General features: G+C 40.5%; 1 protein-coding gene across 1 annotated transcript in view; it reads left to right on the plus strand.

Annotated features, from left to right (window-relative positions):
* SAMD3 (sterile alpha motif domain containing 3) overlaps nucleotides 1-14,724 on the plus strand; it is a 73,668-nt gene that overhangs the window by 18,621 nt on the left and 40,323 nt on the right. The window contains exons 6-7 of the mRNA XM_011951648.1: nucleotides 12,697-12,882; nucleotides 13,135-13,219. Of these exons, the coding sequence (XP_011807038.1) occupies nucleotides 12,697-12,882; nucleotides 13,135-13,219 (271 nt within the window). The remainder of the gene's footprint in view (nucleotides 1-12,696; nucleotides 12,883-13,134; nucleotides 13,220-14,724) is intronic.

Raw genomic sequence — 14,724 nt, forward strand, 5'->3', positions numbered from 1 at the left:
TTTTTTTTTTTTTTTTTTTCTACAGAGCCAGACTCCAGGAGTCTATAAGCCATTCATCCATACCAGGCTAGAAATCCGAAGGTGTTTGGCCACAGGGCTTTCTTGAGCCAGCCTTTTTCAAGAGGTAGAGAGGGATGGGGAATAAGTGCCAGCTTTTGGAGTCCCACATATTGGGTTCAAATCCTGACTCCTCCATTTGCTCACCAAATGGTTTCTGAACCATGTCTCCTGAACCTCAATATGTAGTCCTATGAGATCCCAGTGATAGAACATATCAAAGCACCTGGCAGCTGTTACCACACCTCACAAGCTGGCAGTTACCATTCTTGTGGGTTTTTTTTTTCCTGTTTTCCCTGAAGTGAACATATCCATTCCATCCAGATTGTTTGCCGACCAAAAAAAAAAAAAAAAAAAGCCTGGAAATTCACCTGACTCTAGCTCTTGAAATGGCTCTAACAGTAGTGAAAATGAGGTGTGTGTTCCAGTGGGTGAATTGGGTGTCCAAGGAAACGCTAGAGTGCTGTGGCACATTGCAGTTTTCTCCAGTGACAGCAGATACTGTGCTCTTTGTAAAAATTTTTTTGATACAGAGTCTCACTCTGTCACGCAGGCTGGGGTGCAGTGGCACTATCTCAGCTCATTGCAACCTCCACTTCCCAGGCTCAAACAATTCTCCCACCTCAGTCTCCTCACTGCAAGCATGCACTGCCACACCCAGCTAATTTTTGTATTTTTTGCAGGGAGAGGGTTTCAACATGTAGCCCAGGCTAGTCCTGAAGATACTGTGCCCTTTACTGAATAGCTTAAATGCCCTTTCTGGGAGAAGAGATTAATAGGTCCCATTTCATCATGTGCTGGTGATTTTTGGGGAAGAGCTTTTTTTTACAGTGTTATTCTTTGTTTTTTTTTTTTGTCTATCGTATTTGAAACTGTTCACCTCTCTTTTATAGCTAATAAGGCATGAAATCAGATAAACAGGTAGAGGCTTCCTAAATGTTACTTTCAAGACTGCTCACTTGAATTTTAAATATATGTGTCCAGATGTTTTGCTTCTGGTTTTGGGTATAATTATAAATTAGTCACGGTTTCGTGCATATTTAAAAATTATTTTAATGACAAACTTTCTTTTTGTTCTCGGTCTGGCCACTGCAATGAAATGGTGTAGAATAAGCTAATCCTTCTGCCTTTGCTCAGTGATTAAGGCAAATGTCAATGGATTTCAACACATCTGATGTATTGCTTGCAGGCTCTTCCACACGGGTAGTTCAGGCAAGAGGCCACACAGTTGTGTGTGCATCCAATACCAGTGTGCAAGAAAGGGAAGCTGCAGTGAAGTGTGCTGGCCTAGTTATGGGTTCATTAATGCAGGTTCCAATTAGATGTGTGATTTGTCTACTCAATTCCTACTCCTCAATTCCTTGGTCCTCTATAGGCCAAGAGCTCTGGGTGAGGGAATGATGAGAGGAACCAGTCTTATTCATCTATCCAGTCCCTGACACAGGTGATCAACAAATGTTCACTGCATGAAGGAACAGATGTATTAAGCATTTTCTGTGGGCTCTTGTTAATTGAAATATATGTGACCACAATAGATAATGCAAGAGCCTTGTAGGAAGACACAAGGGTGAGATGCAATATCTTGAGATCCATTGTCACTGATGGTGATTCAATTACAGAGCTAAAGGGAAGATGGTCTGGGAGAGCAGTAAGTATAGATATTAGACCAGGATGTCAATAGGGTTGATAAGTCTGGAGATGAAGATAGGCAAGTATTTGAGTTTAGTTTTAAACCCTAGCTCTGTCATTTACCAGCTGAGTAACCTTGGACAAGTTATATAACCTTACTAGGCCTTACTTTTCTTATTTGTAAGATAAATAGAAGAATGAATTAATTTATGAAAAAAGCTTAGGAGCTCATTAGTTTTACCTATTGTTGTTCTTGTCTGGGCAGTCACTAAGACACAGGGTCCAAAGGGATTAAAAAAAAAAAATTCTGCTCTCAATTCTAATAAGTGGTCCCAAAGCAGAAGCAGCTCTAGGAACGGCAGGTAGGCCAGCAGTGTCTGGAAGCCTTCCCAGGACTCAGGGCTCCAGGCAAGAGGAGGGTATGCTTCAGGCCTCCCAGAAGGCCTGGGACATCTGTTGATTGTTGCCGTAGAAAACAAAACAGAAGCAAGGTCTATGAACCAATGTGTACCATGAGGTGAAGAGGGAAGTTTCAAGAATCTGATTAGCGAAGGCCAGTTACCACTGAGAGGAGGGGCATCAAAGACCACACAGGTGTTGAATTGACATGTTTAGATCTGAGTCCCAGGGCAGTGGAGCAAGGATCTGAGAGTGAAATGCAAGATCCCATCATTTTGTACCACTTGCATGTGTAGAACCTCATGCCTAAAGGTTCTGTGTTGTGGAAATATTACATGCTAACTCTGTGCCTTGATTAGAGATTCCCAGCAAAGGTTCTGTGTTGTGGAAATATTACATGCTAACTCTGTTCCTTGATTAGAGATTCCCAGCATACAGTAATGTAGTAATGTAGGCTTTGAGAAGTCCTATAGTGAAACAAACAAACAAAAAAACCAACTTAACTTTGTTTAACCCGGGATTCTCTTTGTGTAACATCTATTAATATTACAACAAAACACCTTAGGAAATACTTATTTAAAGATTCCTTACCTAAATCAGGATTCATTCATTCATTCAATATGTAAATACTTACTGAGTGCTTACTATGTGTGAGGCACTGTTGTAGGTACTGAGGATACAGTAGGGAAAAAAACTGACCAAGCCTCCCACTTTGCAGAGCTCACCTTCTAATGTGGGGAGAAAAATAAATAAATATAACATTAGATGATAAATGTGCTTAAATGCTATGAAGACCAGTGATGCAGAAAAGCAGGAGTGGGGACAGAGGGCGAGCAGTGTGTGTGTACGTGTGTGTGTCAGTGTACAGGAGGGCTCTGTTTCAGATGGGGTTCTCAGGGAAGTCCTTTCAGCTTTGACTAGATGATATTTGAGCAGGGACCCTAATGATGTGAGGAATATTGGCTTTGAGCTAGAACCAAACTTTCTCTCAGGGGAGGATATCTGTGGACCCAGCCAAACAGGAATTACAGAATCAGGGGAAATTGGGCTGACATGATTGATAAAGAACCCCGACTCCTGGTCATTTCTGTTAAATGTATTATTAAGTCTTTATAGAGGTCCAAAATAATCTTGATTTCTAATCTTGTTTTTCTTTTGTTCAGTCCAAATTACTGACTATACCCCATGCGCTAGGTACTATGTAGACATGGAGTTGGGGGTGGACACTTTATTCCTTTCCTTGGGGAATTTAGAGTCTGGTAGGCAAGACAGATACGTAAGCGAGTACCTGCAACACAGAAAAATATGCCAAAAGAGAAATGCAGACGTAACACAGAGAGGGAGAAGTAAGACTTCCTGGGAAGTAAGCATGGCGAAGACCCCTGGGGAAAGGCTTCACAAATACTGAAGGAGGATTTTGAAAGATGATTAGAAATTTATCTTAAAGAAAATGAAGCGGGAGAAGAAAAGGACATTTACAGTATGTGCAAGGTTACAAACACCTGAAATAGCATGGAGGATTCTGTTTGGATTCTTTTCGGAATGTGACAGAGACAGAGAAAATGGAGTTGCTGTAAATGGTGATATTCTGATAGAGAGGTAAGGAGGGGAGTTCTATGCCATGCTAAGCATCTCTTAACTTTGCACATTAGATTAGGGATGATTTATGAGCTATGACTCTAAAGGTCAACCAGGGTTCAGCTGAGTGTGATATGAACTCTGTCCTGGGTCCCATAAAGCTACATGGGGTGCAACTGAAGCCTGGTGAGATGCTAAGAAAACAGCTTTTGGAGGGTTTATTTTTGGTGTGTTTGACCTTTTTGTAATTCTCCACAGTCACAGCCTAGTTCTCAGATACCTTTTGTGTTTCCAGAGGATTCCACCTCAATCCCCAGATCTGCCTCTCTAGCCTGCCTCACTGGTTTTCGTATCTCAAATTTATGGGCTTAGTGACCTGGCACTTCTCTTCACTTGACTCTTGGTGCTTTGCTAGTGAGTGGTTTCTTTGTCATGATGGGCTGTTTTAGCATAACAGAGAGCTCCTTTTTGAAAGGGGACAATTTTACGTCTGAAAACACAAATTTAGGCTAGATGTGGTGGTTCACATTTCTAATTCCAACACTTTGGGAAGCCAGAGCAGGAGAATCACTTGAGGCCAGGAGTTTGAGACTAGCCTGGGCAACACAGCAAGACCTCATCTCTACAAAAACAAATTTTAAAAATTATCTGGGTGTGGTGGTGCTTGCTTGTAGTCCTAGCTACTCAGGAGGCTAAGGTGGGAGGCTCCCGTTGAGCCCAGGACTTTGAGGCTACAGTGAGTCATGATTGTGCCACTGCACTCCTGCCTGGATAACAGAGAGAGACTCTGTCTCTTAAAAAAGAAAAGAAAACACAAGTTTATAGAACTACAGACTGTCTTTATCAGTCATAGAATGTTATCTTTGATATTTTTTATCTTTTTCAAACATTGCTAAACCTTTCCAATATTTTTGTCACAAACTATTTCATTCAACAAGGACATAGGAAAATCAAGACAGATAAGGAGACTAGATGTAGTTGAGTGCTCATGGGGCCAGCGTTGGACCAGGCCAGGTTGGGGATTCAGATGAGGAGAACCACATGTGTGGCAGGAGTGTGGCAGTGAGTAAAACCCAATGGAGAAGAAGGCTTGAGATAAACCTAGAAGAATGAGGGCAACTGAGGGCATTCTAGGTAAGTGAAGCAACTGCAAACACATGCATAGTGCATTCTGGAGATTTAGTAAGGCTTGTGTCTGGACTGGATCTGATAATTCACAGTGTATAGTAGATGATAATAAGAGTACAAAAACTTGTAATTAGTAAATATGAAGAATTCAAATTTGAGATTTTAAGAAATTACAGACCATTGAATTTTATTTTTCTCATAGAATTTTAAAATCCTATCACCTGTTTTATTTGTAGAAGTAAAAAGAGAAAGAAAAAATTCCTTTAAATGTAAGACAATGAAACTGGAAGCACTAATTTCAACAAAGCAAGAAACTGTGGCTCTGTAAAAAAAAAAAAAAAAAAAAAAAAAAAGGAAGGAAGCAACAGTTTTAAACTCTTAAGCTTTCTCCAATTCAAAAAGAAATGCTGAAGCTTTCTGGTTTGAAAATTCAAGAGCTTACTTTTTCCCTAAGGCAATATTATCCACTTTCACGGGGATAAAATAACTGCCAAATACTGAGTAGCTCCAAAAGGGATTTAAATACAGAGAATGGACTCAGAGTTTTCCTTCCAAATGTGAATATTTACATCCAAGTATGTCAACAAATCATAGTTATTTTCCTCTTCCTGGGGAGCCCCAGGAACCCAAAGAGATGATAATTAAGGAATGAGCCTGGCTCAGATTACCCTCAGAAATAGGAAGCAGTAACTCTCCTTTCAGGGAGACCACATACCGAAGATGTTATTGGTCAAAGAGACTAACATAGTAAACTCTGACTGCATAGTAAACTCTCACGATGTCTAATTGCTGGGGATAGAGGAATCCTGAATCACCCATGTCGCTCAATACATATATGGGTTACATTGTCCGCAAACAGGAAGATTATCATGCCTATGACAACTGGAAAATGTGAAATCGTGCAGAAGGCAGATATCTAGTATAGTCAAGTGCTGAATGTGAACTTGCAGGTCTTCTATATACTTGATCTTTAAACTATGGGACTTATAAATTTGAAGTTATAGTTCCACGTTGGTTCCCAGTGATGTTTCAGTACCAGGAATAGTGTTTGAAGTTGGACATGATTATGGTGTCAAGCAAGACTGGCTTATTTTGCTTGGACCTTGGACCACGTCTTGGTTCCAAAAGTAACCCTGGAAGCCATTGGCCAGTTCTACCTGGCCCCTCCCCTGATTAAATCGTTGTTTATGTTAAATTGGATGATGGATCAGAGAGGAGAAGGGTTTATGGCTGTATACGGGGATAAATTGTGAGGACCTGAAATTAGAAAAAATGAGCTACTTTTTTTTTTTAATCTCTTTTCCCCATGTTTTCAGATTGGATCATTTCTTTCTTTTTTTTTTGAGACAGAGTCTCGCTCTGTGGCCCAGGCTGGAGTGCAGTGGCCGGATCTCAGCTCACTGCAAGCTCCGCCTCCCGGGTTCACGCCATTCTCCTGCCTCAGCCTCCCGAGTAGCTGGGACTACAGGCGCCCGCCACCTCGCCCGGCTAGTTTTTTTTTTTTTTTTAGTAGAGACGGGGTTTCACCGTGTTAGCCAGGATGGTCACGATCTGCTGACCTCGTGATCTGCCCGTCTCGGCCTCCCAAAGTGGTGGGATTACAGGCTTGAGCCACCGCGCCCCTCCCCCAGATTGGATCATTTCTGTTGATCTGTCTTCAAATTCAATGACTACTTCCTCCTAAATCTCCATTGCTATTACTCCTATCTAGTACAGTTTTTAATTTCGAATTTTGTATTTTTTTCTTCTAAATTTCTATTTGTTTCTTTTAAACAATTTCTATTTCTCTGCTAAATTTTCCTGTCATTTCAGTCATTCTGGCATATATTTCTTTAATTCACTGAACATTGTTAGAATAGCTGCTTTAAAATCCTTGCCAACATCTGGTCCATCTTAGCATCACATTCTAATGGTTGTCTTTACTCTTGAGGATGGATTACATTTTCTGGGGTTTTGTTTGTATATTACATAATTTTGGATTAAATATGAATGTTACAATGTGGAGTCTCTTGAATCTGTTGTGTTCGCCCAAACAGTGTTGACATTTTGTTCTAGGAAACCGCAAAATTGGTTGGACTCATGTGGAAAACTCAGTCTCCTGGGTGTCAGTTAAAATCTGTTGAGTTCTTTTATCTTTAGTCCAGTTATGCATGTGTGTAGTTCAGGATCATCCAGAGATTTGAACAGTTTATATACAGATTGTGGAGTTTTCCCTCATTAGTTCATTCTTTTCTGGGATTTTCCTCTTCTTTTCCACATATGCGGTTGCCCGAAATTCTGCCCCCAAGTCTTTGAGTCCAGAAATACTACAACCCTGAGTCCAGAAATACTACAACCCAGCACAGGGTGAGGCCTGCCTCCAGGCCAAAAGCCATGAAAGGGAACCTCGTCAAAGGACCAGTGTCTTCCTCTTGTTCTAAGTGTAGGCTTCTTTTCAAAACCTGCATTCTGTCTTTCACCTTTCAGTGTTTTCAGTTAGTTTTTTAAAAATGTGTTTAATGTTTATGGTTAATGTTTGTGAGATAGCTGGTCCAGTGGGAGCTCATTAAGCCATTCCAGCAGAACTCTGCTAGGAGACTATCGAAGCATTCCACATTTGAGTAGCAAATACTTGGATTAGTGTAGTAGTATGAACCATGGATATAAGTAAATAAATACAGAGATTAAATGTAGGGAAAATTTCGTGACACTTAGGAGTGAAAAATGAAGGTAAAAGAGACATCACGATGTTAAACCTGAGTTGCTAAGAGAAATGGGTACAGTAAAAGAAACAAGGAAACTGGAATTCTGTGTTAGTCCACACATACCATAGACTTGGTGACCTAAACACAAACATTTATTTTTGGTGGTTCTAGAGGCTGTAAACCTGAGATCAAGGCACTGACCTCTTCCGTTTCTGTTGAGGACCCTCTTTTTCACTTGCAGATAGCTACATTTTTCTCTCTGACCTCACATGGCATACAAATCTTTTAAGAATACTAATCCCGTCATCTCAGGGCCCACCCTTATGATTTCATTTAACTAAATTACTTCCTTAAAGGTCTAACTCCAAGTACAGTCACATTGGAGGTTAGGGCTTCAACATACAGAATTGGAAAGGAACACAGTTCAGTTCCTAGAACATGAGAGCCTAGTTTTTGGTTTTTTGTTTGTTTGTTTTTTTAAAGATTATTAATTATTTTTGGATTTGTTGAATATAAGATAAACAATGTACAAGCTGTTGTTGGAGATCGAAGATGGAGCATGGAGAACAGATTATTGATGATAGATTTACAATCTATCAACATAGAGCTCAGAACTGAGGTCATGGGGCTGGGTGAGTTCTCAGAGTTCTCTGAGGAAGAAAGCAGAGAGCAATACAGAGGATTAAGGGGGCAGGAACCCAGCCATGTGCAAATTCTCACAGAAAGTAAAGGAGGTATAAATCAGCAAATAAACAAGTTGTCAGAGAGATCGGAAGAAAGGCAGGAAAATGAAACAGTGTCAAGGAAGATAAGGAAGAAAAGGGATGTGAGGAAGTGGTCAATAGCACTAAATGCAATTACAAAGGTCTTATAAAAGGCTGTGGTCAAAAGGCCCTGCATTTGCCAATTAGGAAATCATTATTGACTTTTGAGGAAGCAGTCCAGGTGAGGTGATTGGGAAGAGAGTCAGGTAAGAGAGATTAAGGAAAAGCAGCATGAAAGTGATTTGAAAGACATGCCTAGAGCATAAATGGGGAGCCACATCTACGGGGTAATGAATGCAATCACAGACCAGTGAAGTGTCCGTATCTTTGCCCAGACCAAATCAAATTCAGCCCTGCTTAGATACCTACTTCTTTCAGATGTCTGGTTTATTCTTTCAACAAAAAATCACTGTATTATCAACTCTGCTAAGCAATGTTATATACACTGGAGATTAAACAAACACTCCCCGCCCTCATGTAACATCTGTGTTTCTTCTGCTCCCTACTAACTGCTGTTCTGTGCATTCAGATTTTTCTTCAGAGACCTGGTGCTCACCTGAGCCCATTCTTAACAGAGCTGTCTTTCCTACCCTGTGTGAGCCTCATCAGAGTATACCATATGCTCTTTGGAAGTAGGGTAGGAATTGAATATTTTTTCACTCTTACTAAAGTTAGAAAATGTTGGAGAGTCAATTAGCTTTTTCATGAAAACACCATCTAATCATTTTTAAATTAGCACCAAATACAATAATGATATGGCCAATTATCAAATGTGTTGTCTTAACTTTATTGTAAGTTTTATTTTATTACAAATATAAGCTCTACGCATAAGCTGAGACTTTAGTAAGCAGTGAACTCTGAATCAGTTAGCCAGGGGCCAATTGTAGGCATTAACATGTTTTAAAAGCTTCCTGGTTGATTTTAACGTGCACCCAGGATTGAGATACCTTGGGCTAGATATCTGTTGTTTTGTGGTGCTGATTTTGTCGAAAAGCCTGGTTCAACGGCCTTTGCGTTGAACTGCTGTCTGCTCCCTGCCCTTACTTTTGGCTGACTTATTTTGGTGTTCTGCCCAACTCTAGCTTAATAAAAATATTATGAATAATCTTAACCCCACAGTAAAGCTTTTTTTAATCCAGTGCAAATATAATTTTACAGATGAGAAATGATTTTGCCTGCAGTTATCGACTTGCAAATTAGAATGTATTTTTAATTTCTGATGAATCACTTTTCGTGTGTAATACTCATTTTGACTGGCATTAGGTGGCATGGGTTGGTTTTTAGTCAATTCCAGAATATCTTCTTACATTGTTTTAATGTAAAGAAAATGAAAATTTGATGCTTCCGATCTTTCCTAATACATTACTCTATTTAGAGCAAGATGGAGTATCTGTCTTCTTGGATTCTTTATGCATCTAGCTACATTCTGGATGTTTGAGAGAAATAATACCATGCAGTATAGTCTCCGCCCTGATACTGAAAAAAAAAGGGGGGAAGTATGTAGAATAAAAAGACAGCGTAACGAGCTTTATTTTATAACACTGGAACATTGAACTTATCTGTTGAGGTGGTACTAAGTAACATAACAACTTCAAAACCTGGACCTGGCAGGCAGCTAATTTAGCTACTTGAAAATTACTAGGAAAAAAGAGATAGATGTTAAGATTACTGAAACCAGCTTAACACCTGCCAAGTTACATCACTTTTAAAAAATGCTAGGAAGGGCTGGGCATGGGGGCTCACACCTGTAATCCCAGCGCTTTGGGAGGCCGAGGTGGGCGGATCATGAGATCAGGAGACTGAGACCATCCTGGCCAACACGGTGAAACCCCGTCTCTACTAAAAATACAAAAAATTAGCCGGGCATGGTGGTGGGCACCTGTAGTCCCAAGCTACTCAGGAGGCTGAGGCAGGAGAATCGCTTGAACCCGGGAGGCGGAGGTTGCAGTGAGCTCAGATTGCACCACTGCACTCCAGCCTGGGCGACAGAGCAAGACTCAGTCTAAAAAAAAAACAAAAAAACAAAAAAAAAAAAACCAAAAAATCCCCACAAAAATCCCAGGAACACACAAAAGACATCCAACAAAACTGGCCGTTACTTTATATTCCTTGGTCTCAGTAGATACAGGAGGGGTAATTTGGCCATGGGAGAAAGAAACAAAGTAATAGAATATGGAAGAAAATGAGGATTGTGAAAGAGTAATTGGTGTTTAGTAGACCCCCAATAAATGCTGGTTGAATGAATGAACAAAATGAAAGAGAAACATACTGGAAAACAGATTGGGCTACAGCAGAGACTCAAATCTGGAAATTTCCTGTTGTGGTATTTAGTTAAGTATTAAGTTATTGGTGTGCTTATCTTAGCCAGGTCATAATTTCACCACTGATATAGTAGGGACCGCCAAAGGGGGAAAAAAGGAAAGGGAGCTTATCATAAAAAGGGATGTGAGAGTGCTTTCTCCTGTGTGCTTGATTCTCCATATCGCATTGTAGCTCGTGCATTCTTATAAAGGATGACCGAAAATGCTAAAAGAACCCTAGCCTTTCAAAATTCATCTGAATTTTGGGTTCCATGGTTATCTGAAAATTAACCTACTTACGCCAACTTAGGAAATCTTCCTGTTGTCTTCTACTTGGCTTGCCTCTGTTGCTTTACTTCCACCACAATCAATCCTATTTATAAATGGATTAAGAGCTACGTAGTGCCTTTGATTCAATGTTAGTTGGACACTTTATTAATATTACAGAGTCTTCATTTTGCACACTCAGTGGTCAGTCACTAACTTTAAGGCTTGAATGTTGTTCTGATAATTTTATAAACAGCCTTATTGATGTTTCATTTACATAGCATAAAGTTCACCCATTTAAAGTGAATAAGAGGCTGGCTGTGTTGGCTCATGCCTGTAATCCCGCCACTTTGGGAAGCTACAGCAAGAGGATTGGTTGAGCCTAGAGTTCGAGATGAAACTGGGCAACAAAATGAGACCCCACCTCCACAAAAAATAAAAAAAAATTAGCTGGGCATGGTGGCACGTGCCTGTAGTCCCAGCTATTCGGGAGGCTGAAGTGGGAAGATTGCTCGAGACCAGGAGGTCAAGGCTGCAGTGAGCTGTGATTGCACCCCTGCACACCAGCCTGGATGGCAGAGCAAGACTCTGTCTAAAAAAAAAAAAAAAAAATTGGCTGGACACAGTGGCTTACGCCTGTAATCCCAGCACTTTGGGAGGCCAAGGTGGGCAGATCACGAGGTCAGGAGATTGAGACCATCCTGGCCAACATGGTGAAACCCCATCTCTACTAAAATACAAAAAATTAGCCGGTGTGGTGGCACACGCCTGTAGTCCCAGCTACTCGGGAGACTGAGGCAGGGAAATCGCTTGAACCCGGGAGGCGGAGGTTGCAGTGAGCCGAGATTGTGCCACAGCACTCCAGCCTGGCAACAGAGTGAGACTCTGTCTCAAAAAAAATTATAGTAAAAAATAAAGTGAATAGCTCAGTTAATTTTAGCAGCTTTATATGCTTGTGCAACAAATAATCACCAGCCATGTTATCCACCTTCAGCCCCAGGCAACTCCTGATCTACCTTCTGTAGTTATAGTTTTTTCTTCTTTTTTCTTTTTTTTTGAGACCGAGTCTCGCTCTGTCACCCAAGCTGGCAACCTCCACCTCCTGGGTTCAAGTGATTCTCCTGTCTTACCCTCCTGAGTAGCTGGGACTACAGGCACGCCACCAAACCTGGCTGATTTTTTTTATTTTTAGTAGAGAGGGGCTTTCACCATGTTAGCCAGGATGGTCTCGATCTCCTGACCTCATGATCTGCCTGCCTCGGCCTCCCAAAATGCTGGGATTACAGGCGTGAGCCACCACGCCCGGCTGTAGTTATAGTTTTCTGCAGCCCTTCATAGAAATTTCATCTGGATGGAACTGGAATATCTGTTATTTATATTTAATTTAGAAACTAAATTCACCTTATCAGAATAGGCAAAGACCAACTAAATTAGGTGGATCTTGTATTTCGTTATAAATAGCAGCAGAATAAATTAATTAGAAGAATTTTCTTAACAGGTGCTAAGACTTTATGGTAGGCCTCATTTGCTTTGCTGAATTGCAATGTATTTTCTTTTTGTTAAGTATATTGTCTAGTTTTGAGCTATGCATTACATTTTCTCTTTAAGAAAAATGAATTAGTATGCATTTCAGCTTCAGGCTTTATTCTAAAGTCTATATTATTATGACTTTTTCTAAAGAATGAATATGTGTTGTGTGAATAGACAAAGACACTTAATGAGCCTTCAAACATTTGTGGATGGATGAATGGATGGAAGATAGCTTGATGACCTCCATATATTTGGGTCTCGGGAAAGTTGTTTATTTCGTAAGTTCTCAGGATGTAGCAAATTAATAAATTGCATATATTTGGAATAGAATTTCATTCTTTGTGTGTTTTTATTTCACAGAAGAAATGTGAAACATATTCTAGCTAGAAGCAAAGCATTACAATGGACGAAGTCCTATGTTTTACCAGAGTTTCCCTATGATGTCAAATGCATGTTAGCAGAGCGGAAGTGCCCGGATCACAGCATGAGGATAAGGATCATTGAGTTTCTCCAGGCCGACATGACTAAGTATCTGGAAGGCTCACTGTGAGTGACAACAGGACAGGCTTGCTGCTTTGGGAAAGGGTCTGTTTCGGAATAGAGTAGAATTCACATGGAATCAACTCTCTTTAGATTGTGGATGACATATTGGTAATAGGTCCCAAATTGCCCAATATTTAAATCTCTTTTTGTTATGTAGAAAAATGTGAAGAAAAATGAGTGTAATTTAGACTCATCTTAAAGGAAGGAATGTGGACTGCTTGAAGTGAAGCATATCCTCCTTGTTTTGGTGAACAGGTACCCCAGCACCCAGCAGTACAATGACGCAGTTAATGCCCTGCTGCAGGCCCACCCTTTCCTGGATGAGGACGGCTGTGGCTTTGTAAGTGACCACCTGGCACCATTCTGTTAATTTCAGACTGTCTTAAAATAATAGCCTTGTGTTGCCCAGTAATTTTATGCTTCATCCATCTTTTCTTGATGTCTCTCTCTCTCTCCAATTCTATATATCTAGGTCTATCTGTTTCTGTTTTTCTGACTCTTTTTTTTGTCTCTTTGGTCTCTCTCCGACTTTGTTTCTGTCTTTCACTTTCTGTTAGTCCATGCTTCTTTCTTGACTTCACGCTCTCTCTTGCTCTCTTTGTCTGTCTCCTTGTCTTCCCTTTTTCATAACTTCTTGGTCTCTCTCTGCCCTGTGTTTCTTTGTCTTCTTTGTCTCTCTCCATCATCATATTGCTGCCCTCTCAAAACTGGAAGTTCAGTGTAACAGAGTTGATCAAGAGTTGCCTAGGGCTGAGGGTGGCCAAAATGGACAGTGATTATGGTTGCACCAGCATATAAAGTTGCTAAAATTAACCGAGCTGTTCACTTTAGAGTCTTAAGGGTTTTAAGGGTTAGGAAGGGTCTTTAGGAGATGTGACACATAGAAAGAGAAAGACATGGCTGCACCTGCTTCAGAGCTGTCATCAGGTGTTTCTTGCCTTCTCAGACCCAGTGGAGCTGTTGTCTGGCTTTGAGGTCCAGGCCTCCAACCTTACCTGGCCCTGTCACATCTCTTCTGTCCTGATAAAAACACACCCCCAGGATACTTTGGGGCAGCAGTTCTTTGTTTTGTTTTGTTTTGTTTTGTTTTGTTTTTTTGAGACAGAACCTCGCTCTCTCACCCAGGCTGGAGTACAGTGGCGCGATCTCAGCTCACTGCAACCTCTGCCTCCTGGGTTCAAGCATTTCTCTGGGGCAGGAGTTCTAACCTCTGGTTGCACATTAGGATTCCTAGAGATTCAGGTTGAATTAATTTGAGGATGGGACACTGTCATTAACATTTTTTAAATTTCCCCAAATTATTCTAATGTACAACCAGGGCTGAGAACCACTGCTGCTGACATTTCAACACAAACTTTGCTGTTTGAACCTGCCTATCTCCTGGATTTCAAAGACCAGCGTCTTCATTGCACAACAATGTGAATATAATTAACACTATTGAACTGTACCTAAGAATAGTTAATAAAAAATTAATTTTTGACGCTGTAACTATATGAGTTAAGGAACAATTACGAAGGGCTATGGCTATGTATAGGTAGCTATGTAAAGCTAGACTGTTATTTCCTGTATCTATATGTCATGTGCATACATGTTGGTAGTCATATCTCCAGAAGACAGATGTCTTTTTGTACTTTACTGTCTCAGATGTTTGTGAAAAGATATTTTTTTGCTGTGCTTTCTTAAGGACATGGAATTTCAGCAATTAATTCCAAGAACAACAAAGGATAAATGCCAACATCTATGAATATAAAGACATTTTAAGGCTGTTTCCTCCCTCCCTCCCCTCCTCCCATCCTCCTTCCTTCCTTCCTTCCTTCCTTCCTTCCTTCCTTCCTTCCTTCCTTC

This window comes from Colobus angolensis, unplaced genomic scaffold, assembly GCF_000951035.1.
Source record: "Colobus angolensis palliatus isolate OR3802 unplaced genomic scaffold, Cang.pa_1.0 Scaffold322, whole genome shotgun sequence".
NCBI classification, from domain to species: Eukaryota; Metazoa; Chordata; class Mammalia; order Primates; family Cercopithecidae; genus Colobus; species Colobus angolensis.